Source organism: Capsicum annuum, unplaced genomic scaffold (genome assembly GCF_002878395.1).
Source record: "Capsicum annuum cultivar UCD-10X-F1 unplaced genomic scaffold, UCD10Xv1.1 ctg1715, whole genome shotgun sequence".
NCBI lineage: Eukaryota > Viridiplantae > Streptophyta > Magnoliopsida > Solanales > Solanaceae > Capsicum > Capsicum annuum.
Genome location: NW_025822796.1, coordinates 513,172 through 539,138, shown reverse-complemented (window position 1 = coordinate 539,138; position 25,967 = coordinate 513,172). Strand labels below are relative to the sequence as shown.

Here is a 25,967-nt window from a genome sequence, read left to right as displayed (position 1 = left end):
AAAACTGTTAAATCTAGATTGTTTGCTTGTCAACAGAAAATAAATAAAAATGATAGGAAAAAGGTCTATTAAACAAGAACCTTCACCTAATGATGTAAAACCACAACCATGAAAATTTCCATGGACTGATACTCTCTAAATATGATCAAATTTTTAAGCAACCAAAAGATAACAAGGACACCTGAGGTTAGAATGTTGCTCTTAATAATATCCATACTTTCTCCTAATATTAGAGGATGGTGATATCAGTCCCTACCTAACGTCATATACGAGCCAAGAGTTCGGGGAGGTTGAGGGTGCTAGGGGCAAGAGATGATCAAAATATAATGTTATTTATAACCTTGTCGCTCCTATTTTCCCTTGGAAGAAATTGAATGACATTTTTCGGTATGCTTCCTCCATATCAAATAGACCCCATGTAATCTCATTACTTTGGTGAACCAAAAAAATTAGCTATACGAGTGATGAAAAAAACAAAAAAGCCACGGATTTTAGCTAAATTATGGGTTTGAATTAATTGAATTAATAATAACAAAAATAATTACTGAGGTTTAAGGATGCGTTTTTCCCAGTCAAAGACACCCAACTTGTCCACATCCTGGAAGGAAAGGAAGTGGGAGTATAATGAATTTCTTCCTAGCAACTTTGAGATTACAACAAGAAGCATTTCACATGCCTGATTTTCTTCCAATTTCTCTGCATCACTGAGCTCAGAAGAGTGATCTTTCCATGGCTGGTAAAATGACCTGTTCAAAAAGAGTAACACCAATTATGGCACTCCATTTATGTAATTTAAAGCACCAGTTAGTTTTCAGATTGTGGTATATTGGGGAAAAGAAAATATCAGCCTGTAACTAGTTCTACAAACCATTGATGTTTCTACTCTAACTAGTTCTACCCTACGCATTATTTATAAATGACTACCAACTTGCTAACGTCAGATCATTTAAACATCTCGACCTCAACAGTTTTGAATTACTTATTATTATTTTTCAATTTTTTTTGAGCCGAGGTTGTATCGGAAACAGCCTCTACCTTACAAAGGTAGGGACTACCCTCCCAAACTCCACTTGTGGGACTACACTCGTATGTTGTTTGTTGTACTTCATTATTTGCATGTTTTGTTTATGCACCAGACCTATATTCATCCACAGATGCATGTTTTGTTTATGCACCAGACCTATATTCATCCACAGATTCTTTGGGAGGATTGGATGTATTTGTGACAACTGACAAGCACGTGTGCGAGAGCTCAGTTACGGGCACGGACGGGTCTTCTTGAGATTTGGAAACCGTAGACTCGGAAGAAAGAATTTCAACTACAGGAGAACAATTCTTGTGGCAATATATCCCAACTCGAACATCAAATGGTGGCCAAGACCGTAAAACGAACACCACATGCCTGTGGTTGAACATAAGACTAGGCTGTGCATCGGTTAATCCCTGCATAATTATCAATCAAGTCTTTCACAGGCCAATAACCGTCTCTAACCACAAGCACTAGAGCAATCCTTGAGGTGGTGTACAGAATTCTAAGCAGCGACAGTAGTTTAAACAATGAGAGGACACCTCCCAAGCACAAGCACAGAACTTCAAAAGACCAGTGGAAGTACTTCACATTGGCATTCCAGGACCCAGGGGATGTGGGGGTGGTGGTAGGGATTTTGATTTCTTTTGATTTTTTCCTAGAAACAAAGTGTGTGTCTAGAAAGTAAGGCAGAGAGTCATATATGTACCATCTCCAGGCAGGATTGGCTTCAGCGGGGCACTTAATCTTGGAGAAGAGGGTTGCCAACTGAATTGCATCACCAGCTAAGATGCCTGTTTCTGTCAAGCAGCAAAAAGCATAATAAACAAGTTAGCCATTAGTTTGGAAGACAAGATATTGTCTTAAGCGCGGAAAGCAGTACTGATAAGATTACAAGTGTACCTTCAGAGGAAAGGCTAGAGTAAAGAAGCCGACAAAGTGCAGAAACGACAGACGGAAGCACTGTATAGTTTGTGCATTGTAGTTGTTGCAGAAAAAACATCGATGAGGCTAGAGTTTCTTCACATCCAAAAGTCCTGTTGGTACCATTACATCTTTTCTCATTCCACTCCATCAGAGAGTGCAGGTTGTCGAGCTTAGATGCGTCAAAAGAATGACACAAGTCCAAATTACTGAATTTGAGGGAATGCTTTCCTACAATCACTGATGCAGCCAGCCAACGAATAAGCTTTGATATCAGAGAATCATCTGTTTCTTCCTCGGATTGCAGTCTCATATTGCAAGCAAAATCTTCCTGCCCATGGACTTTTTCAATATTTGACTGCAAAGCAGTTAAAGTCGCCCAGCTAACAAACTTGGAAACTTTTTCCGTGTCCTGGAGACAATATAAAGACAACTGTTTTACAACTGATACGAATATAGAAAATAATACATAAACATCAAAGCAAGTGATCTCCAGAAAAGCAGAACTAAAGATTGATGGGCATAACTTATGAACTCATCAATTTACTAACTAATAGCATCGCAAGTCAGGACCTCATGGTCTAAATATATCTTGAACTCATGTACCAAGATTATAGATAAAGAGTTATTATTCAGCCATAACCAAATGTTTATGAAATAAATCAGTCATGACCAAATGTTTATGAAATAAAACATTGTTCATACATCATACTCGGGAGCTTTTAAAACTTCTTTTAAGCATGTACCATCACCATTATCTGAATCATGCCAAGCTGAAGCTCTACTTCACTAACCAACATACTGTACATGGCAGCAACAACCAATATTGCTGTATTTACATGTTCACCTGACCAAAAAGATTATTTTGGTCCATCTCATTTTTAGTGCATTCCATTTATTTTTCTTCTCTTTGTCTTCTCTAGCAACTAGAAAGCTCAAGCAATTGACATGTATGAATTCCAAATCATACATCAGATATTCTAGATTTTTTAAAAAAAAAAAATTCTCACTTGCTTAAAAGGTAGAATCAGAACCTGGGAAAGCATACAGAAACACAAGAACCCATGATTTGATTAACTTAATGAATTAATTTCAATATACAAGGCTTCGCAGTGTGGTGAGGTAACAAAGGAAGTTGGAAGGAAAAGTAGAAATGAGGAAAGCAGTGTAAGAACTAGGAAGAAAATGAAAGTGATTCATCGCTTGCATAGTCGTTAGTACACAAGTTGCTCCAAAACAAATTTTTCAAATGAAGCTTAAAATATCAATAGCAGTCATTCAGATTATCAGTGCTACCCATGATCAGACAATGCTTATCAATCACACATTGCGTTCCACTGTTAGCAACCAGAATCATGATGGCCACACTTGCCTCAGAACTCACTGCCCTCCCATTTTTTGTGTAAAATAACCACATCTTCGATTTTAAAAAGAACTTTAGAAGTTCTCCATATCACCAGAAGACTCAAAACAAATTCAACATTAATCAGCTAAAACAAAACCAATGAGAAGCAGCAACTTTGTAAGTCCGAAAACTGATCAAGCCAAGTGCAAAATCAGTGGTCATTCTAATGTGAAAGACCGTATAAGCTTGTGTTGTGGAATACAAATACAACAACAGGCTCAATCCATTCTGCATGCTGATGAGTGAAACATTGGTGCCATTTCATCGACAACAAGTGCATCACACTACAGTCCTGGGCATGAATTAACAGCTAGTCAATAGATATGTTATCTGGGAGAAATCCAGCATCATCGACAAATGTGATGGAAGTCACATCGAACCAGTACAAAGTCAACACTAAGGTTTTTTATCACATGCAACTGGGAGGTGCACTTGATAAAGTGTCAGCAAAAGAGGTTCTAGTCCCGCAGTCAGTGCTCACTAAAGGGAGCATGATATGATCGTTTAGGAACTATTCTGGAATTCAAAAACAAATTGTCTACTGGTATTTCAGCAATTGGTCACCCATGTCCCCCAGGAAACAACCTCTTGCTCATACTCACAGATATTTAAGAGACGAATTATACTTCTTCCATTAAGCGGATGAACAACTTATGCCACTGGACAATGGCAGAAATGAAAAAAAAAAAAAAAAGACTATAGCAGTTCCCCCAAAAGCAGTAAGCATCTCGTCTTGCACAAAAGCATTTTTTCAAAGTTTTCAAGGTGAACTGCATGTTTAGCTTGTCCTATCAACAGATATACAGCTTACAGGAGTGAAGGGTACCATTTGCAAAATATTTACTGGAGGAGTGCTCATAAGTACAGCTTCAAGTCCAATCTGAGCAACAAGACTTTGCCTTCCATCGCAGCATTCGTCAACAACTTCACAGAACTGAAGTAAACTCTCAACGGAGAGGGTGAAATGTGGTTGATAAACTTTCCTCTTTTGTGATATCCTCAATGCTGATCTCAATATTTGTAGAATCAGTTTAAGAAGTTGAGTATTTACTTTAAGCATTTCAACACCTTCAATTAGCATCTTGTACAGATTGCAAGAGAGTTCCACAAGCTGCTCCAAGGCATATTTCTGCATCCAGTCAACAGTGTGCCTCGATAAAACAACTTCATTTAGTGCCTAGAAAGAATTTGCGTTAGGAGAATATTGTTTAGCATTAAACAGAAAAGCTTTCAGGCAAATAAAACAGCTCAAAATGTAAAACTGTAAACAGCATTCAGCTAGAGAGTAATACAACAACAACAACAAACCCAGTGTATTCCCACTTAGTGGGGTCTGGGGGGGTAAGATGTACGCAGTCCATACCTCTACCTCTGATGAAGTAGAAAGGCTGTTTCCGAAAGACCCCCGGCTCAAGGCACAAGATATCACACAAACACATAGTAAAGCACAGAAGCAGATGACATAATATAAATACGGCACCCATAAGGAATATAAAACAGAGGAAAGCAGCTAGAGAGTAATAATGACTTTAATTTGAGAAAAGTACCATAAGGATCTATTTCTTTGGAGGGGCTGAATCATTATTTGATCTATTGACGGCAAGAAGAGAAGAAATTCGAAACAAAATTGAGTATAATGTACAATGCTAACTATGGTAGAAAGTGATGCTGCATACTACTTGGAACCTAAATCTGATAAAACTCGGCAGATACCCACGGGAAATCAAGGTTGATGCTTACAAATTTTTCTTGTCAAGTAACCCACGCCAGAAGATCAGTAAGGAATCAGCAAAAACACCTTTAACCAGCCAAGATCAATTTCCCGGGAACCAAGTCTCTTGGATGTTTTTAATAGCCCAGAAATAGCCAACGCCTAGGGGTGCATGGTTAGAAGCTCAATGTAAAATGGGCCCGCTCACCCTTCTTCTTTTAAGTACCAGGTTTCTGCCAGAGGTAGTGTTTAAACCCACGAAGCATGTCACAAACTGCACCCTTACCACTAGACAAATAGAAAGCCCTGGCGGAAGTTCCTTTGATTGGTTTGCTGGCTATAGTTCAACACTTGACCCACAACTTAGTACTATGTCAGAGACTGATACACCGAACGATGAACTCATAAGCAGGTTGAATTGAAGACTTTTCTAAATGAACACGAACATAAAATTACTTGCTTGATTAATATAATTTTTGAGCAAAATATATTTGTTCTTTTGTAATGCCTAAAAATACAAATTAGAAAATAATATCCTTATAGGTGATAACTCAGACATCAATCTACCATACCCCAGAAACACTCTTTAACATGGATACATTGTCATGCATCCTAACATATAGGTCATGTGAAATGGAAGAGAAATAAAAGAGAACTCAGCTAGATTATTCCCTCAAGCTATTGGGGTTTAAATAGCTAACTTCACATGTCCTAAAAGAAAGGAAATCAATACAAATAAATACTTAATCAATACAAATCAATATCTAATTTAATACCTAATTATAATATGAGTAAATCAAGCTACCTTCTATATTTACATATGCTATAGAATATTCAGGATTCTAACACTCTCCCTTAAGCTGGTGCATACAATTTATATGTACCAAGCTTGTTACATAAATAACTCCTTCTAGGACTGGCTAGGGGTTTGCTGAATATGTCTGCAAGTTGATCACTTGACCGCACGAACCTTGTGACGATGTCTTCTGAGAATAACTTTTCCCTGACAATCAATCGCTATGTGTTTGGTCCTCTCCTGAAACACCGCATTTGATGCAATGTGAAGTGTAGCTTCATTATCGCACACGAGTTCCATTTCTTTAGTATTTCCAAATTTCAACTCCTTCCTACTTGATCTATATAAGTTCACATGTTGCCACCGCCATAGCCCGATATTCTGAATCTGCACTAGATCTAGCACTCACATTTGGTTTCTTACTTTTCCAAGATACCAAATTTCCTCAACTAGAACATAGTATCCGAAAGTGGATCGTCGGTCAGAGGGTGACCCTGCGCAATCTGCATCTGAATATCCAACAATTTTCTCATGTCGTTGGTCTTCATAAGTAGTCTTTTACTCGGAGCAAAGGAGAATTCAAGAACTGACTTACAACACTAACCGTGAAGATAATATCAGGTCGAGTGGTTGTCAGATAATTCAACTGTCCTACTAGAATTCGGCATCTTCCAGGATCGGTAAAAGGCTCCCTTGACCTGATAGAAGCTTAACATTTGAATATATTAGAGAATCAATAGGCCTACAATCTGTCATCCTTGTCTCCTCAAGAATATCTAGTGCATATTCTCTGTGAAATGGCAATTCTTGATTTGGATTGGGCAACCTCAATGCCCAAGAAGTACTTCAATCGACCAAGATCCTTAGTCTGAAAGTGCTGGAAAAGGTGATGTTTCAATTTGGTAATTCCCTCATCATCATTACCTGTGATAACTACGTCATCAACGTACACCACCGAATACAAACATAAACCTGAAGCAGAGTGGTAATAAAACACAGAATGATCAGCTCCACTTCGCACCATGCCAAACTCCTAATTAACCATACTAAACTCCCTTTTGTACCTTTGAATAAATGAGAAAGACACATTTAAAAGCACGAGGAGCCAATTTGCCTTTTCCTGGAGTGAAGATATGGACAAAGCATGTGCTTCCAAAGACGTGGTGGAAGAGAAAACAAGGTTGACTTGGGAAACAAAACAGAGTGTGAAACCTGATTTTGAATACCAAAGGAAAGCATACAGTTAATCAAATAACAAGAGGTGAGCATTGCATCTCCCTAAAACCGCAATAGAACATTTGCTTGTATGAGAAGGGTGTGTGCAGTAACAACAATATGCCTATTCTTTCTCTTCGCTGCCTCATTTTGTTGTCCGGAATAAGAATAAGATGTCTGATGAAGAATGTCATGAGAAGACTTAAATTGTTGAAATTGAGATGATAAATATACAGGTGCATTATCACTACGAAAAGTGTGAATAAGAACACCAAACTAATTTTGTATTTAAGCACAAAAAGTTTGGAATATGGAAAATAATTTAGAACGATCTTTCATTAAGAAAATCCAAGTACACCTTGAGTAGTCATCAATGAAATTAAAAAAATACTTAAAACCCAACGTAGAACTATCTCTACTAGGACCTCAAATTTCAGAATAAACTAAATGAAAAAGAGATTGCACGATTATTAGGACTGCCTGGAAAAGTAGCTTGAGTGTGCTTCCCTGATTGACACGACTCAAAATCCATCTTAGACAATTTAGACAAGCTAGGTACCATCTTATGAAGTTTGGATAAACTAGAATGTCCCAATCGTCTAAGAATTAAATCTGGAGAGTCGGAGACCGAACAAACAGTAATGGACTTGTGGCAATTAAGGTAATCAAGCCCATCAAACTCACGCCTTTCGCCAATCATCCTTCACGTACTGAGGTCCTTTATAAAAAAGACGTCACTAAAGAATGAGACAACAATTTAGAACCTTAGCAAACGACTGATTGACGAAAGGTTAAAAAGACAACTAGGGACAAAAAGAACATTATTCGGAGTCAATGGAAGTAAGGGATTCGCTTGACTAACTCCGATTGCCCTAGCCTAAGAACCATTAGCTAACGGAATAGTGGGAAGGGATTGAGAGCAAATAATATTAGTCAATAAAAATTTGTTACCAGAAATGTGGTCAGAAGTGCCGAGTCCATGACCCAAGGGCCAAATATGGTGGACTATGAGATACAAGAAACAGGATTACCAGTCTGAGCAGTGGAAGCTATTGATAGAGATGTCTGCTTACTCGCTTGATACTGAAGAAAGTCATTGTATTCTACTTCAGATAAAGATCAAAGTTGATTGGTTGGATTACCGATGGGTTAATTTGAGCAACATGAACATTCTTTAATCTACCATGGAGAGAGTAGCAAACATCATGGGTATAACCCAATTTGTTACAATAGCTAAACCTTGGTCGAGGTTTCCCAAAAAGCTTCCATGTTGATTTCAAGTTTGAGATGCTAGAACAGAAGACTCTACGGACGTCACAGGGTGACTAGAAGACAAGGTGGTGCAGTCAATCACAACTAGGGGTGTACATAGATCGGGTTGGTTCGGTTTTTTATTAAAATATAATCAAACCAATAATGTCGGTTTTCTAAATCTATAAACCAAATCAAACCAATATACAATCGGTTTTTTTATTTTGGTTTTAGTTGAATTTTTTTGTTTTTTTCGGTTTTTCGGTTTTCTCGATTTTTTTACAATTATAATGTGATTGAAGAAAAAATTAAATGTTTTCACTAAAAAGATTAAAAAAAAACAATGGTCATAGAGTAGTTTCAATAAAAATTAAGTTGACAAAGTACTAAGTTGTCTAAATTATTATCTCTCAAAGTAATATTATGTGGATACCCAAGTAGTTCAATTTCTAAGTCACTAGTCACAGTAGCTTGTCTGAAAGTTTCCTTTACATAAAATGTGAGCATACAAAAGAATGAAGAATTGGAGACAACTTATTAAAAACTTAACTCCATAAAGTAATTAATTAAAACATAATTCCATAGAGAAAAAAAAAGACCTAAATCACAACTTGATGAATGAGAAAAGTAAGATGAGAAAATAACGAGAATTCTCTGAAAACTTGAAAAGAAAAATGTAAAAAGTGAAGCAATTAAAGAGTTTTAGATTTTTATATTAATATTGAGTTTTGTATTAATTTGTTATTAATGGAAAAAAGACAAAATTCAGAAATATCATACTTATCCCCTTAATTATGAGTTTCATAGCAACAGTTTCATAATTACATAATATAGCAAGTTATATTTTGTATTTTAGCAAACTGTTGCTACAAAAATACAAATACATGTGATTTTTACTGCCCTTATGATCAATATGTATTTTGTATTTTTGCAAATTGTTTCTACAAAAATACAAATACATATGCTACAAAATATAATTTGATAAAAGTGTTATTATTTTTTGTAATTTAATACTTAAGTATGCTACTTTATGTATTTTTTTCATGAAAAAATACTATAATTAAAGGCCCAAAAATATATATCTATTTTCTGAATATAAAAAAATAATAAAAATAATTAGAAAGTAGATTATAAGTAATATTTTTTTACGTATAAAAAATTAAAATTATATATTTATTACGTCGGTTCGGTTTGGGTTCGGTTTGATTTTATTTTTTCTACTACCAAATCAAACCAAGAATGATCGATTTTATTTTACCAACACCAAACCAATCAAACCAAACCATAAGTCGGTTTTTTTCCTCGGTTTGATTTGATTCGTTGGTTCGATTTGACTTAACGGTTCGGTTTGTACACCCCTAATCACAACAATTAAGCAAATAGGTCATCCATAGCAGGAACAATGGGGCTCGCTAAAATTTGATCTCACACCGAATCAAGATCAGATGGAAGTCCAGCAAGTGTAACAACAAAAAACATCTTTGCACATTGCTCCAATTGTTTTTCAACACTTGGAGTAGTGGGCATCAACTTCGTGAACTCTTCCATAAGCGCCTGAACCTATCCACATATCTGAATCCTGCTTTTTTAAGATTGGTCAACCGAGAAATAACAGATATCATTTGTGTAAAGCTCACGAGCCTTTTTCCCAAACCAAGAAGCAAGTTTGGAATGGTCGAAACAACAACATCAACTTCGAATCAATAGATTTCCATAATAGACTACACAATTAAGCATCAATCTTCTTCATTCACCCTTATCTTTTTCATCAACATCCTTAGCACGTTTAACCAAGTGGTCCTGAACCCCTTGTCCCTTACACCATAGTTGAATAGAGGAGGACCAAGATAAGCAGTTCGCACTACCTATCAAGTAGTTCAATGGTGATGGAGTAGTTCGCTTGCTGGGTACGACAAGTTTATTGTAAATATATGAACTGAGGGACATAATGTAGTTGGTAGATGTTACCCGAATCTAGAAAAATTTGCAATCGCAGGAATCTAGAAGCAAAAAGTTGACTGAAATCCAAATGTGGGAAAAAAATCTGTTGTGGTAGGAATCTTGAAGCAAACAATTGACAGGAATTTGAAAAAAAAATGAACTACACAGTTCTGTCTACATGAATCTGAAAAAAATCATATCTGTCTATCGAAATTTTACAGCTCCGATGGGTACGTGAGATGGTTGGTGGTGGCGGAGAAGATTGGGTTTTGCTTGCGCCGGTGGTCCAAGACTCGTGGTGGTTGTGGTTTGATCACAACACCTCCGAAAATAGAGTTCTGGTCGGACAGCCAAGAAAAATAGTTGGAAAAAAAATGAGTTTGAAATTTCTCTTCCAATGTTCCTGCCCTTAACTGGGCTCTTGATAGCATGTGAAATGGAAGAGAAATAAGAGAGAAAGCTTGATTATTCCATCAAGTTATTGGGGTTTAAAAGCTAAGTTTACATGTCCTAAAAAGAAAGGAAATCTATACAAATCAATATCTAATTTGATACCTAATCATAATAGGAGTAAATCAAGTTACCTTATATATTTACACTAGTTACTCTTTATATTTTTTTTCATTATAAGTTTTTGGCAAAATATAGAGAGTGGTGGTTAGACCGGCTTTGTTGTATGGGGCGGAGTGTTGGCCTGTTAAGAAGGCCCACATCCAGAAGATGAAGGTGATGGAAATGAGAATGCTTAGGTGGATGTGTGGGTGAACTAGGAAAGATAGGATTAGAAATGAGGTTATTCGAGATAAGGCGGGAGTGGCTTCGGTGGAAGCCAAGATGAGGGAAGCGAGGTTGAGATGGTTCGGCCATGTGATGAGGAGGAGCAAGGATGCCCCAGTGTGGAGGTGTGAGAGGTTGGCTAAGGATGATTTCAAGCGAGGTAAAGATAGGCCGAAGAAATATTGGGGGAGGTGATTAGACATCATATGGAGCAGCTCCAGCTTACCGAGGACATAACCCTGGATAAGAAGTTGTGGAGAAGGCAAATTAGGGTAGAAGGTTAGCCTGAGTTTAGGATACTGTATCTTTTGATGTTTTTGATGTGTTTCTTGGAGTATCTTGCTTATGGTGTTATTGGATATGCTAATTTCTATTGTATCTTGTTCTTTTCCTATTCCTACTATTACTATACCCTATCTAGTATCTTATTCTTTTATTATTCCTACTATCACTATTTCTTATCTTAGAATGTTTTATTTTGAGTCGGGGGTCTTATCGAAAACAGCCTCTCTATCTCACATTTGAGGTAGTGATATGGACTGCGTACACTTACCCTCCCTAGACCCCACTTGGTGGGAATATACTGGGTATGTTGGGGAAAAAAAATCTAATGGCTTTCTTATTCATAATTATAGTATTTTAGTCTTGACATACTCCTTAAAAAATCATTTCCTCCATAAAACAAAAAGTAATCTTCATTACGTTATCTTAATTAAAAATTCAATTGTCTTAAATTTGATTTTTTTAGAAAAATTATTAAGACCATCATCATTATATAAAACAAATTCATTACAAAATAAGTATAAACATTAAAAATAAAATATAATATAAATCACAAAAAGTAAAGAGCTAAAAATTCATAAAAAGTTGTTACTCCATCTCAATTTAGATGTCTTAGTTCTTATGTAGTAAGTTTTTTCAATTTTAACATTCTACTTGACAAGTCTAAGACCATAAGATTTAAAAACTACATAGTCCATCCATCTCATATTAGTTGTCCACATTACCAAAAATAATAGCCCCAAATTATTTGTCAATTTGCAAACCAAAAGAGAATTAATTAATTTTTTTTTCTATTTTACCCTACAATTGAAATGCTTTTTGAAGTATATGCAAGTTTATAATTTTTTCAAAAAAAAGAAATTGTAAAACTACTATTCTTATGTATAATTACGTAAGGGCATGTGAAGAGGAAAGTGGACAACTGATATGAGATAGAGGGAGTACATCATTAATTTAAAAAGTTTTGTGAGTAATACCAAAACTTTTTAACCTCCCTTATATATAAGTATAATATGCTACAGAATATTCAGGATTCTAACAGGTCATCATTTAATGCAGACATTTATTCTCCTCAGACTTCACTCACATCCATATAGTATAGCCCTCCCGTCATTAAGAAACAAGAAATATATTTTTCTCTGACACCTTACATAGTCAAGAGATAACAAAATAAAGGGACAAAAAGCATGAGACTTTTTTATATTACTTAATAGTGGGAACAAATACCTCCAGTATAACAGTCAACTCATCAAATGAAGTTCTGCTGCATTGACTCGAAGAAAGAGATGAAATAACACAGGATGACCATGAGATCAAACCACACTGTTCAATCAAGTACCTGGTCATCTTGGGTATTTTGACAGACTTCTTCACTATCTGCCACATAAACCATACAAATGAATTCAGCTCTTGCTTAGGAGAGGCTCATCACTCTTAGAAAAGAGAAACATGATCAAGTGGAAAAACATCTTTTGGATGGAGAGTGTAAAAACAAGTTCCTACCAAGAAAAAGATCAAAAATTTTGTTCCTCATTAAACCAAAAAAATTGAAGACCACATTCTGTTTCGCATTAAAAGGAAGGGGCAGCCCAGTGCCCTAAAGCTCCGGCTATGTGCGGGGCCCGGGGAACTGCCGTACCACATTCAGTTACGCATTAAATCAACAAATTAAAAACCACATTCTTTTGACGGTCTATCTATGTGAAACAAGAACTTCATGTACACAATTTTTGACAAAAATATACTTAAAAGAGGAACAAACTTGTCAATACATGCACTTCTAGAGTGTTTAAAGTTAATACTTTTATTGTGTGTAAACTGGGAACAGTTAATACTTTTATAGTGTGTAAACTGGGAACCCCTGTATACAAGACGTACACAAAGGTTAATAGCTTTACTTGAAGGATTATCTAAAAAGTAAAGGATAAAAATACTTTCATTTAAATTTACTCACTTCTTATCTACCGCATAAAAGGATAACCTAATAAGCTGCTTAATTATGCTCTGCAAATACACTTAAAGGCAACAACTGCTTCATTTTGAAACTGGTATTGAGTTTATTTTTGATGCATGAAAGTGAAAGAAACTATTATACACACCTCAACCTCAATTAATAGAAAAAGAGAGGGAAAAAAAGGAAGAGATTTACTTGTAAACATTGACCCCCCACCAGAGGACATAAATCAGACAATACTCTGCTGCAATTATACTTCTAATTCTGAATGACTCCAGCTAATAAGACTAAACCAATAAATATTATAGCAGGTTGTTGCTTTGATTATTGTACCTCACAGTGAATATGGAGATGGTAGCGGCAATTATGGCACTGAGGTTATCAACAGAATATGCATAGCTAAAATGCAATTCATAGATCCGGTTTTCAATGGTAGAGGTGATTTGAAAGGAAGAAAATGTGCTGAGGTCAATCGTGACAGTTCACTGGTCCCTTGATTTGTTTGTCTCCCTGACTACATGCAAAATTATAAGAGTCCACTCTTATGGAGTAATTGAAATAGCTCAAAATACAGCAAAATGAGTTAAAAGGGGTGTTAAGGGGATGCGCGAGTCAGTGAGGATGATCCGGCATACAGAGCCAGCTTGTGTATGTTGAGTAATATGGAAGGAAAGAAATGTAAGATGCTTTGAAGACAAAACAGAAGCTGTATAGAAATTAAACTACACTTGCTTATGAGTTATGGCTTTTGGCTTTTTGGTTAATCTACGGTATAGGAAAAATGAATATTTGCATGCTTAGCTTAATAGACTCCCAACAGTAGTATCTTATATAGGCAAGGCCTTTTGTTTTTTGGTTGTTTGCAGGAAGGTTTCTATCTTCGTAATTCCTTGGCACTAACCTAAGTTCCATATTTCTGATTTTAATGTAATTACGACTTACCATTTTCAAAAAATAATAGTTTCTAGCTCCTAACTAAAAATAACTATGAATTTGTTTTCAGCTAAAATAATATAGTTTGGTTTCAGGTAAAATAAGATAGTCATCATCATCTAGAAGCATAAAAGACCACCAGAAAAATCAGCAAAGTAATCAAGAGACAAAATAAGGAACAAAATAAAGGAAAAACAAATAACATCAAAAAGACAAAAACCACAAGAAAACATGTGACATGGTTATCTGATAATCAAATTCTTCAGTTAAATAAAGGATCACCAAAATGCTGAAGACATTAACCATCAAAAGACAACCACGAAAACTTGGAAACCTAAGCAAGACACAAAAACTCCAAAAGGAGGAGAAAGAGACAACACAATATAGGACTTTGATTACCTGAACAATCAACTCCTTTGATTCATGATCAGAAGTAGGAGAAACATAGAAACTGAAAAGTGTCTCAAAAACGGCATTTCTAATGTATATTTGAGCATCGTCGTCCATATTCAATCCTGAGTATAATAGACGTAGCATCCACAACCTCTCTGTTATGAAATTAGTTGAGATACTCCAGAAAAAAGTCTGGAACAATGGAATACCCTGTAAAAAATCAGACAGGAAGAGAGGAAAAGTGCTGTTAGGCTACTCAGTGAGATAATTATCACATGACTGAACAGTTAATCTTTAGGATAAATGGCAGTTATAAATCTTCCATATTAAGGATATACCTTCATATTTGCACTTGGAGAGCTCATCAGATATTTACTTATTGCTGAATAATGGTCATGTGAAGGATCCAAAAGTACATAAGAAGCCTCTGCAACAAATATGGCAGTTACGGATGAAATCTTCTGCCAAGGCTCTTCTATACCATTTTGCAAGTACGACATCAGGAGACGAAGTCGCATCACATCCTTCCTCTTCTGACATTTCTACAGGCAACAATAGAACTTTATAAAATTATGAGCTGATACTTATACTAAAGAGTCATTAAAGCAGCTCTGGCGAGATATCAACATCTTTTCCAGGAATATAACCAACCAACATGACTGTCACTGATAATAATGATTAGCAGTTGCTCATTACAGATTACCCTATTTATCCTATACAGGTAGGGATCTTTAATCATACAACAACGGATGATACAATTTTGTTACAAAGTTCTATCTCAGATGATATGCACGCACAGTCATATCATTTGACACTGGCCTCTCTTTACAGCCTTTGTTTGAGATGCACCAGAAATATACATAGGCTAGTAACTGTTTAAATCCATGGTTCCCAATGCTTCGCCATAGTTTTAGTAGATAATATAAGTTTAGCTTAGATCTCCTACAACTGCTCAACACTGTTACTAAGATGAGAGTCGAAGCTTTGTTGTGTTTAACTAGAAAAGAGTCTAAAGTTACTTTGGAAGAATTTCAATTTTCTTTAACATAAAAGTATATCCAACGGTACTTTTTGATGAAAAGATGCTGGGAAACTCCTTTCCTTTAAGGGAAGTGGACTCTACTTCAAGAAAGTTCAAAATAAAGTAAGAACGAAATTCTGGGATGCAGGGAACACCGAGAAAGGGAACACCGAGAAAGGTATTTCACTAGCATCGACTCATGAACCCTTTGTACAAAAGAAAACTCATGGTTCAACCACAACTCATAAGGGTCTAATTGCCTGCCTTATGTAAATGGATTGCCTATTCACTAAGTCGATCGTACATATACTCTTAATGCTAAGGATTTTCAAGAACCCCCTTAATAAACAGTGTCAAGCCCAGGACAACTCCATTTCCTGACATTAGTTTTAGTTCGCTGTTCACTTATACTTCACTTTCTTTGGTTTTTGTGCGAACACAAATCCAACACACTTCTCCGGTCAAATGTCCACTAGTGGCACCACCATCACTTCCATAGTTGCCAAACCAACCACACAACACCATCTTAGTGTTGCTAACAGCATGTCAATTGTCACTTTACCTTTCTAAAAAAAAAAAAAGCAGCATGTCAATTGTACAACCCTAAAAAAATTTATGCAATCTTTGAGTAATGAAATCACACCAACACATTCTCACTCACCAATTCCACTCATCAACAACTCCACCACCGATTTCCCTTCTGACTAAGCCCTCTATTTATATATACGTTTTGAAATTCTAAAGGGTTTATTAATTAACGTATCAAGATGGTACGAACAGTACAGGACAACAGAAGTTCAGAACAAAAACTTCTATGACCTAAGTCCTCTAATTTCTTATTCGTCACAAGAAAACTCCCCGGCTTCGATTTGACCCAAAAGCACAACACCACCTTGACCCTGTAACTACAGACGCGGACCTCTCGTTTCATCCATCAGCTCTTCATGCTCCTTTTCTCCATTAACATCACTCTTCAGACACCTCTTACACCAGTGGAACTCTGCATCCCAAAATCAACACAAATTTCTTCATCCAAGACCACCATGTAAGCATCCATCACTCACCGTGGCAAAACCTAAGAATTTCCTTTACACATTTATCTACACCAATGGCACATAGATCAAAGAATGACTGCAGTGATTCCACCTTCCTCTACGTGAAACCAACCACTACAAATACACACACACGGTCACGCCACCACTAAAAGAGCTTCAGATTTCCCACTGAGAGCTCTGTAGAGAAGATTCCCAAGAATTATGTTATATGAAGAAGGGAAGAAGCAGGGAATGAGGGAGGATCCCTCTACTATTTTTCTTCTTCTGTTCTTTTGCTTAGTACATGTGCCAGGTTTTTGGTCCAAATTACACGTGTCACTTATTGATTCGTTCGATTGAAACATCAAACACATGTCTTTCACGTGTTTGGTTTATGGACAGCGGTATACACGAGACACATTTCTACCAAGTTTAGGAGTTCATCTAGTTACTAGCGAAATCAGAGTGCCTAACTAATATTCCATGCTAAGTTTGGGTGGCCATTCTCTGTCAAATACATTTTGTCTATAGGTTTTTCCCATCACATCAATGATTTATTAACTTTGTCAAAAAATAAACTAAAGAGAACGCTATTGATTACACATATAGAATTTAAACTGCTAGAGGAGCACTTGAACAAATTGGGTCAAAGATACTTTGTTAGACTCCTGAATTAAGACTACAAATAAGAAGCCTATGAATCACTCCACCTATTCCTTGGTGACTTGGTACCATGTCTTAATTAGTCCCTCTATCCTAAGTGGATGTCATTTATGCTTCCAAAGTAAGCAAAGAATGTTTTAATAAAATAATTTAATATACCTTTTACTCTATTTTGATATAAAGTATTGCTACTTATAGTACTTTCAGTTATTTTCTGAATATAAAAAATTTATTTAACGAAGGAATTAATTTGTATTCGATTTAGCACTAAAAATAAATAGAAATTTAATAGGGGTACAAATCCTATAGAGTAGTAAACAAAGAAGGGTATAGATTTCAGTTTCCATAGCTGGTATAAGTGGATTAGACATTAGTCTAGACATATTAGAGTTCTGGAGAGATTCAGACTCACCCCAAAGAAAGGTAACTAGGTTAATCAATTTTCACATGCTTTTTTTGTAAATGTGAAAGGAGAGATGAGAACCCTGAAAAACTATGTATTGTTTAATGCCATTAGCCACATAAACTAAATAATCATTGTGACAAATTTGACTTTGAAGTCTGCAAATCATGCTTCGACTTGCAATAATTCTTATAACGACTTCTGAAGTTTGAAACAATCCATCGGGATTGAGTTCCAAAGAATAAAAGGTCCTCCCTCCAAGGCCTTGACAGATACACATAGTTCCATCTTTCATTAGTAGAAACTTACCATTACCACAAATTATTCAGGAAACTAAAGAGAGAAAAGTTATGACAACGATCGATACCTCCAGTACACTTTTGAATCTTCCAAGAACCTCGTAACCTAGTTTCCTTGTGTCATCATCAAGTGAAGATATACTAACAACAGTAATCCCAAGCAAGCCTAAGCTTGCAAACTCCAACGGCTCAATAAAACCCATAGAAAGACAGTGAACTGAGAAGTGCAGAATAAAAATGGGATCGTACATGTGGAGTTTCTTGACATCTGCATTATGTACCTGCAGAAAATTTCATAGTTTTGAATTTTACAGAGTTGGGAGAAACTGCAGAAATATCCCTTAGTCCTTGTCCACCAAAAATTGAAGGAACAATCAAAGATTATGGAAAAAAGAATTATCATTAATAGGACTACCTCATATCTAAAGTCAGTATAATCCTTTTTAGGTTCTTTGAGAATGCCTGGACCAACTGTTCTATCATGTGGAAAATAAAGCATGGTAGTTGCACAAACTTTGGGGTCTATGGGAATGTTTTCTCTGAAGTAGATTCTGCGGTCGTCATCAATTGCTTCAGCTTCACTCAAATTACTTGAGATAGTCTCCCCCAGTTCATTTTCTTTTCTGACTTTCAGCAGAGCACTACCCCATAGGTAATCCAATTTAGCCATACTTCCTTCGCCCAAGTCATTAATCGAATTGATTTCATCCATTAAGCTATATATCTCCAAGTCAATTGCACTCATACTAGCACCATAAGAAGATAGTAGCAAGAAGACCAGTTCCCTCAAATTTATTCCAATGTCTTTTACATTATTCATATCACATTGTCGAGCCCTGATTTGGAAAAGCAACCTAAGCAACTTCACAAGTTCCAAATGCCGAGCACATTCCTCAGATAGTTTACAATTATCTTTTAAATTAAAGGCATCCTGATCAGCAAATTGAACATATGACCTCATGATGCTAGGCAAAGGAGTAAATATCATCCCAAAGTGAGAATGACCAGCAGTGATGTGTGAAGAACGGATGGTAGCTGCAAATTGAGAATGTGCAAGCAATAGTTGAATAATTGAAATGCAAGAGAACTTCCCCTCAGATACTGATGAGATAATAGCTCGGAGCATCCCCAGTGTCATAGGATCGTTAAACCTATGCAGAAGAGATGACTTACCAAGTTGCTCTACAAATGGAAGAGAATCCAAATTTAGAAGACAATCATGCATCTCCCTTGTTATTTCCATTACATTTCTTAGAATATATACTTCCAAATATCTAAATAAGGAATGGTTTCCAACTTCCATTTGCATGAAGTCAACAGCATTCAAAGAGCATCTCTTGACAATAAGCTGCCAGGATTGAACGAGCAAGTTCAAAAGCCGGATTCTTGCCAAGTCTAAAATGGAGCTGTCTTCTGAAGCAGTCACTTCTGCGTTTTTCTTCAGTAGAGACGGAAACTTCCTCTTCTCGGGGAATAGAAGTGTCCTACACAAACGTACTTTTGCAACAGTCCTGTTGACAACATTCAAAGACTCCTCAACTGGATAAGCACCATCTTGAGTGAGATCAAACTCCAGCAGATCAATAAAATCACTTGAGCAAACAGAATTGAATATACTCAAGCGTTTTTTCACTTTCACCAAATCGCCTCTTAATTCAAAGAACGATTGCACTGCAAGAACAGTATCAACGAGAAGACTACCTGAGACAAGATTCAGAAAATCATCCATTGACTGGTTCTCAAGATATTCCACCACAAATATCTCCCTGGAAACATAACTTTTCCAGATAGAGAAACCTTGCTTGAGTATTTTCCAATAAAAAGAAGCTATATGCTCATGAAACATGCAAAGCTGGCCCCCAAATTTTGCAGGAATTGAGTTTAAGTACAGGATGACAGTGGGAAGAAGCATTAGTGCCTCTTCATCAGAAAAATCACAAGTTGGCGGTACTGTACAAGGCTTGTCTGCCACATATTTGTTCATCCTGTCTGAAAATAACTTTCCGAATATAGATAGATGCAGGGGGCTTATATCAGCAACAAGAAACAAGATTTCAGCTTTTCTTTTGGTCATTTTGAGCATGCAATGAGAAAGGATATTTACATGAGTATTAGCCACAACTCTACACATATCCTTAAGAAAAGGATGGCTTTGCTTCTGCATAGCTTTATGTACTTTCACAATTTTTACAGTTTTGAGCAAACAGGCATCGGCAACATCAAGTTTAAATCGAATGGCAATATCATATACTTGCAAAAGGATTTTCTCATAGAGAGTGACATCATATTGTTCCTGCTGAATTCCCCAAAACAAATAAAGAGGCATCTTTTCAGGTGGCTGAGACATGTATGCCGCCAGATGATCAAATGCAGAACCAGCAATATGTAATCCAACAGAGAGAGCTGAAGTACGCCAAACAGAACAATCCTCGAGGTCAACTACAGACAGCATCCAATGGACCAATTCAAGCACCTCAAAGGGAGATATGAAATGAATCAATCTATGTAGAGCATATAATATAGGAACTAACGGTATTAAGTTCTTGGACTTCATGCATTCATTCATCTTGAGCTTAAATGTCAGAACCAGTTTCTTTACCACATTTTTGAATGAACTTACAACATGTATATTGGCATGGTAAGCTTCAGATGAAGAGCTTTGGCCATAGCAGAAAGACAACCAGAACTCAGAAGTAGCTTTTACCAAATTAAGCACATGATGATCCATCTTGCAAATTTTCGGTTTAGCTGATTCAACAAACTGGTCTACGTTGTCCTTAATTGTTTTATATGCAAAATCACTACTAATAGGGGATGGGTACTCCAGCACTGCTGCCACAGCAGGGTGATCAAGGATAGTTACAACCAACTCCTCAATAAAGTAAGTTGTGAAAGGAATAAAGGTGTCTGGACCACAAGAATTAGATTTTTCAGCCAACAATTTTTCTAACATGCCACTTAGGAGAAGGAAGCAAGCTGCGGAAAGCTTTTCAAGTCCCTCGAATTGCTCATTTCTATAAGATAACTGAGCTTGATTCAACCAAAACAGTAAATAGCGGAAACAGGAAAGAAGATGATCAGATGTCTTCTCTGAAAGCTTTGCCAGAAGCAAGTTTTGCAATCCTGATTGATCAGACAAATTCAGTCCATCAATATCCAGAACAGCTGGAAAGAGAACATAAAAAGGTGCATGCTCCAAAAATAGAGAAAATGCATCAGACTCATAGTCCATTGTTCTCCCACCACTTAATCTAGTTAAGGCCCTTTCCAGACCCGTGAAGAAGATTTCTGGCCATCTCTTAGAAGCATCATTCAGAAAACCAGGTTCTGAAAAAAACAGTTGCATCAACAGTGACAGAGGAACCCCAAGCAATTTATTCGAGACAGACACCATTAAAGGGAAATTTTGTATTATCTCAGCAGGTGTTGTGCAAGCAATTGAACAGCAAAACCCAATGGTTAATCCAACCAGACTATCATCGAACTCACTCTTAAGCAATCTTTGGACTTCACTAACAGTACGGGTAAAAGAACTGTCAGTATACACGACTTCCTTGATGTTGGAAGATATCGTGTAAGTTCCCTGCAAAATTTTCCGTGACAAATGTAGCAATCTATTGAACGGCCTCCACTCGCATGGACATTGAGAATCATCCAAGTCATATGGAGCATCAAGTCTCTCAGACAACTTCCAATCAATTATTGAAGATAAAAGTAATGGATCCACCTAACAAAGTTCAGGAAAGATATAAGCTGTCAAGCGGGGAAAGCAACTCAAGTGCTACCAATTCAAATCAAAAGAAGTACTTAAATGAAGGAAAGATCCTACCTGAGTCTCCAATAGATACTTTAAGGTATTGCACACGTATGAAGAAACCATCGACTTCTCAGAAGCAGAAATAGCACCAGATTCAGCAGTTACCAATGTTAGGCACTTATCCAAGATGCAGATAGTGAAAGGACTGAAATTAGGAGATATATCTGCAAGAAGTGTCAATAACTGTCAGAAAATTGAAAGTAATCTTTTTAAGCTACTGCTAAGTTCTTTTCACTTTTGCAGTATTTTGGCAAAGAAATTTACAAGCCATTTGATTAAATCAGAAATTTACAATCCAATTGAAGCCAGTCATGATGCACTGTGAATCCAATAGAAACTGAAGTACTAGATCAGAAACAGAAAAAACTAGAAGTGTTTTAACCAGTGAACAAGTAGAATAACAGTCAGGGCCCAGGAAAAAATTTAACGGAAGCACAAAATAATGGGAAATATTCAATAGTGTCAACTGAACAGAAAATATTCAATATATGAAGAAAAAGTAAAACCCATTTTAAACTATTTACAAAGACCAAAACACTGTATGAAACTTCAATTACCTTTGGTGCCCGGTATGCTACTTAAAGAAGACCTTAAAAGGTCCAAATAATAGAATAACTTATTGCCAGACTCAATTACAGCATCACGTAGGAAAAGAAGAACAGGTGAGGCCAATTTTCTGTAGACATCACACCCTATTGCTCCTCCAAGCATGTTCTCTTTGTTGTACCCAGGAATAAAGAAGAACCATAAACAAACTTCCTTTGGGTTTTTGTCAAATGCACCAGTACTATACATTGATGTCTTTGCTAGAATGTATGCTTGATCTTTAATGTCTCTGTTAGGTGAAAACATTAACAAGTCCAGAAATGGAAACAAATACTTGTACATTTGTGAGTGAGCTCTTGTTGCTATCTCACATTTAGAAGACCAACCAACATGTTCTTGGAGCAGAGATAATAGAGTTTGCTGCAACACAATTGGTAATGACAGTGGGTTGTTTGGCAGAATTTTGAAGAAATCAAACAATCCTTCCAACATATTAGGCATTGTTTTCTGCAAGAAAGAAAAATAATATCCAAAAAGTAAGCATTAAATATCAGGATTTCTCCATTTTGGTTTTTTCTATTTCAATTAGGAACTATTAACTTTGCCTGCACAAATTTATCCTCATAAATCAGATTACTACATATACAACAACACCACATACCCAGTGTAATACCACAATTGAGAGTCTGGGAGGGTAAGATGTATGCCGACCTTAGTACTACCTTTGCGGGGCAGATTACTACATATATACCATCTTAAACACCAGAGAAATTCCAGCTTCAGGGAACATACGAGAAGAAGAAGAAAGGAAAATTCAACAAAAGAATTCCAAATATAAATGGGCTTAATAACATGGATGTCTGAAGTTCTACCTAGGAACGTGAGGTGAAGTTAAAAGTTTATGAGACTGGCATCCTTAAATTCAAACCACATGCTCCAAAATCACTGATTGATCCACCAAGAAAATGACATAGTTTAAATGAGAACATATAGATAGAGGACCAGTGGATCTACACTTCTACAGTCATGCAACACGCAAGTGAAATATCAACACCCATGCTTTCTTTAAAAGCAGTATTCCTTAGGGAGTAAATAATATATGGAATCATATACAGTAAAGAAATCAACCTTGATAATACAATGTTAGCCCACATAACCATTTCATGAAAAGTGTGCTTTTGAGGTCCCGGCGAACATTGTTGAACAAGTAATACGACTGTGCAAAAAGCAGTAGACCTAACTTGGTCACTCACAGCATCAATTGGCTTATGTAGGCATCAACTTAATATGATACAGCTACAGTTAATACAGTCAAACCAAAGGGTTACTGCAGATAAGCAAAAAAAAAAAAAACAGTTTTTAGATGCAAAATTTTAAATTTCCTCAATGCAATTAAAAGCTTCCTCTTTGATTACACAAAGTATTTTTCCCACACGCCAGCACAACTAGGACTCATGAGGTTGAAGCTTACATAATATATTGTTAAAGCATTAAGCAACTTGGCATAGAATAGCACTTCTGCGTCTTCTATGGTAGAGTCCAGCAAGGGAGAAGAATGAGAACTCCAGAGTTCTGTTACAAGCTTTACAAAATATGCTTCATCTTTAGAATCATCCATGTCATCTCCAATTGTGATTGCTTCATCACCCAGGGGCAGAGCTGCATCAGGGGAGTAACTAAACCCCCCTATAATAATATCTGTATCCTCATTTGCAACATCAATTTTCAGCTTCTTCCTACAGCTCATCTTATCTCCTATTTCAGAATTTGCTGGTCTTTTCAAGCATTTCTCAAGACCTTTGTAAAATTTGTTCAGTGAAGAGAGTAACGAGAACAGAACTTGAGGATCAGGGAGCAAAATCCTAACTGCATTCCAGATATCTTGCTTGAGGGATTCACATTTGTGGATCATTTGACCCTGGGAAGACAGCACACTGTTTAAAGCACCAATTAGTAATTCCAACAATTTCAGAACCTCCAACACAAGCTTCAAAGTTCCATGTTTCACTAGAGGATCCGAATGAAGTAAACCTTTATTAATCACCAGTCGAGAGAAGGATCGTGGTCCAATGCACTTCATGATATTTTGCACTTCTGGGCTGTTAAAAGTTAGCGGCTCTTGCGTTTGAGAATCAAGAAAATCAAAGACAAGTCCATCACCAACAGAGGAGAGCACATTTGCTGCCAAAGAAACTGAAGCAAACCTGCAAGTAACTGAGTCACAATGGACAAACAACAAAAATACCAATACTAATATTCAAAGATAAACTCAAATTAGTAATATTATCTAACCAGTTCCGGGATGAAGGGTCTTCAAGACAGTATGGGAACTCATCCAGATAAGCTGAACCAAAAGATGGCTTCCCCTTAACAATTGCCAAAAGCAGGTTTCTGTGATTCTCAATCTCTCCAGCTTTTAACTTCTTCATAAGGCCCAATAATCTTTTCGGGTTTCCTCTCAATGGACTGGGTACCCTCTTCAAATCTGGCATCAACCCATTCGAAGGATCAGTACATACCATATTTAACACTTCATGAGCTAACTCTGCATCCAATCCACCACCCACTCGTCCCGAAATGCTAGCAAGCTGCTCCAAAGTTACACTCCCAAAGAGCACACTTCTAAGCCCAGTGGGCACCAATGAATCAGGAACGAGAACCCTATCACGCAAAGTGGACAACACATAAACCACGGTATCCTCATCATCATTTCCCAACCCACGAAGCACTCCAGAGTACATATCCTTCTGCTGCAACACTCCTCTCAACAACCTAGCATTTCCAACCTCCAAAAACGATAGAGCAAAACCAACAAAAGCCTTCCTCGTTGAATGATGCTTCTTCTTCCCTTCAATTTTCTTGGCTTTCCACTCAGCTAATCTCCCAAATACAGGCATTTTAAAATCAAAACTCTTCGCCACTTCCCACGCCATCCACGAACTACGCCTCACTATAGAAGCCAGCAAAGAAAGCACAGCACGTTGGCGCTTCGCCTCTTTACTATTCAATTCTTTATACAAATCATTCATTCTCTTTTCCACAATTAATTTCGCAAACTTATCTAACGCACTCACTATTACATGGTCTTTATCTGCTCTGTTTTTACCGTATTCATGATTGAAAAATAAAGCAATCAAATTGAGAACAAAGTAAAGTCCAGTTTTGCTTTTTCGAAGATCCCAAGCTTGTTCAAGCTCGATACACTTGGATGAATTCCGAATGTATGAACTGAGATACTCGGGTCCTGTTTCGGACTTGAGAAGTTTGATGAACTCTTTTGAAGCATCGGAAGAGAGTTGGAAATCTGTAGAGGTTAAGTTACGAAGAAGCTCTTTCAGTTTATTCTCCAACTGTAGAGGTATTTTTGCTGCTTCTTCCATTGTTCCAGCAATTCAAACACAATGCGAAAGCCCTCAATTGGAATAAACACTAGAAAAGCATAAATTTGCTTTTGTTCAACTGAGATGAATGAAGAATTTTTCCATTAAAAGTGGATTTAGCTTGGGGTTTTAGAATTAGGGCTTTGTTATTATTACAGTATGAATTGGAAGTGGCCGCGAACAAGATTTTAGAGT

The 25,967-nt window shown here is 36.7% G+C and overlaps 1 protein-coding gene across 7 annotated transcripts; it reads right to left on the bottom strand.

Annotated features, from left to right (window-relative positions):
• LOC124890414 lies at positions 1-25,967 on the bottom strand. 7 transcript variants are annotated; one of them, XM_047402256.1, is made up of 14 exons: positions 24,685-25,966; positions 23,864-24,596; positions 22,404-22,899; positions 21,859-22,010; positions 18,445-21,756; positions 18,098-18,310; positions 14,948-15,151; positions 14,616-14,819; positions 12,557-12,706; positions 4,168-4,533; positions 1,931-2,363; positions 1,737-1,827; positions 539-746; positions 1-480 (listed from the first exon to the last, which is right to left on the bottom strand). In XM_047402256.1, exons 1-13 carry the CDS (start codon positions 25,770-25,772, stop codon positions 542-544), a joined length of 7,647 nt encoding a protein of 2,548 aa, XP_047258212.1. In that variant the 5' UTR covers positions 25,773-25,966; the 3' UTR covers positions 1-480; positions 539-541. The 7 variants fall into 7 exon arrangements, with proteins under 7 accessions (XP_047258212.1, XP_047258211.1, XP_047258213.1 ...); XM_047402255.1 differs by lacking the exon at positions 1-480 and having other exon boundaries at positions 490-746; XM_047402257.1 differs by lacking the exon at positions 1-480 and having other exon boundaries at positions 490-746; positions 4,183-4,533.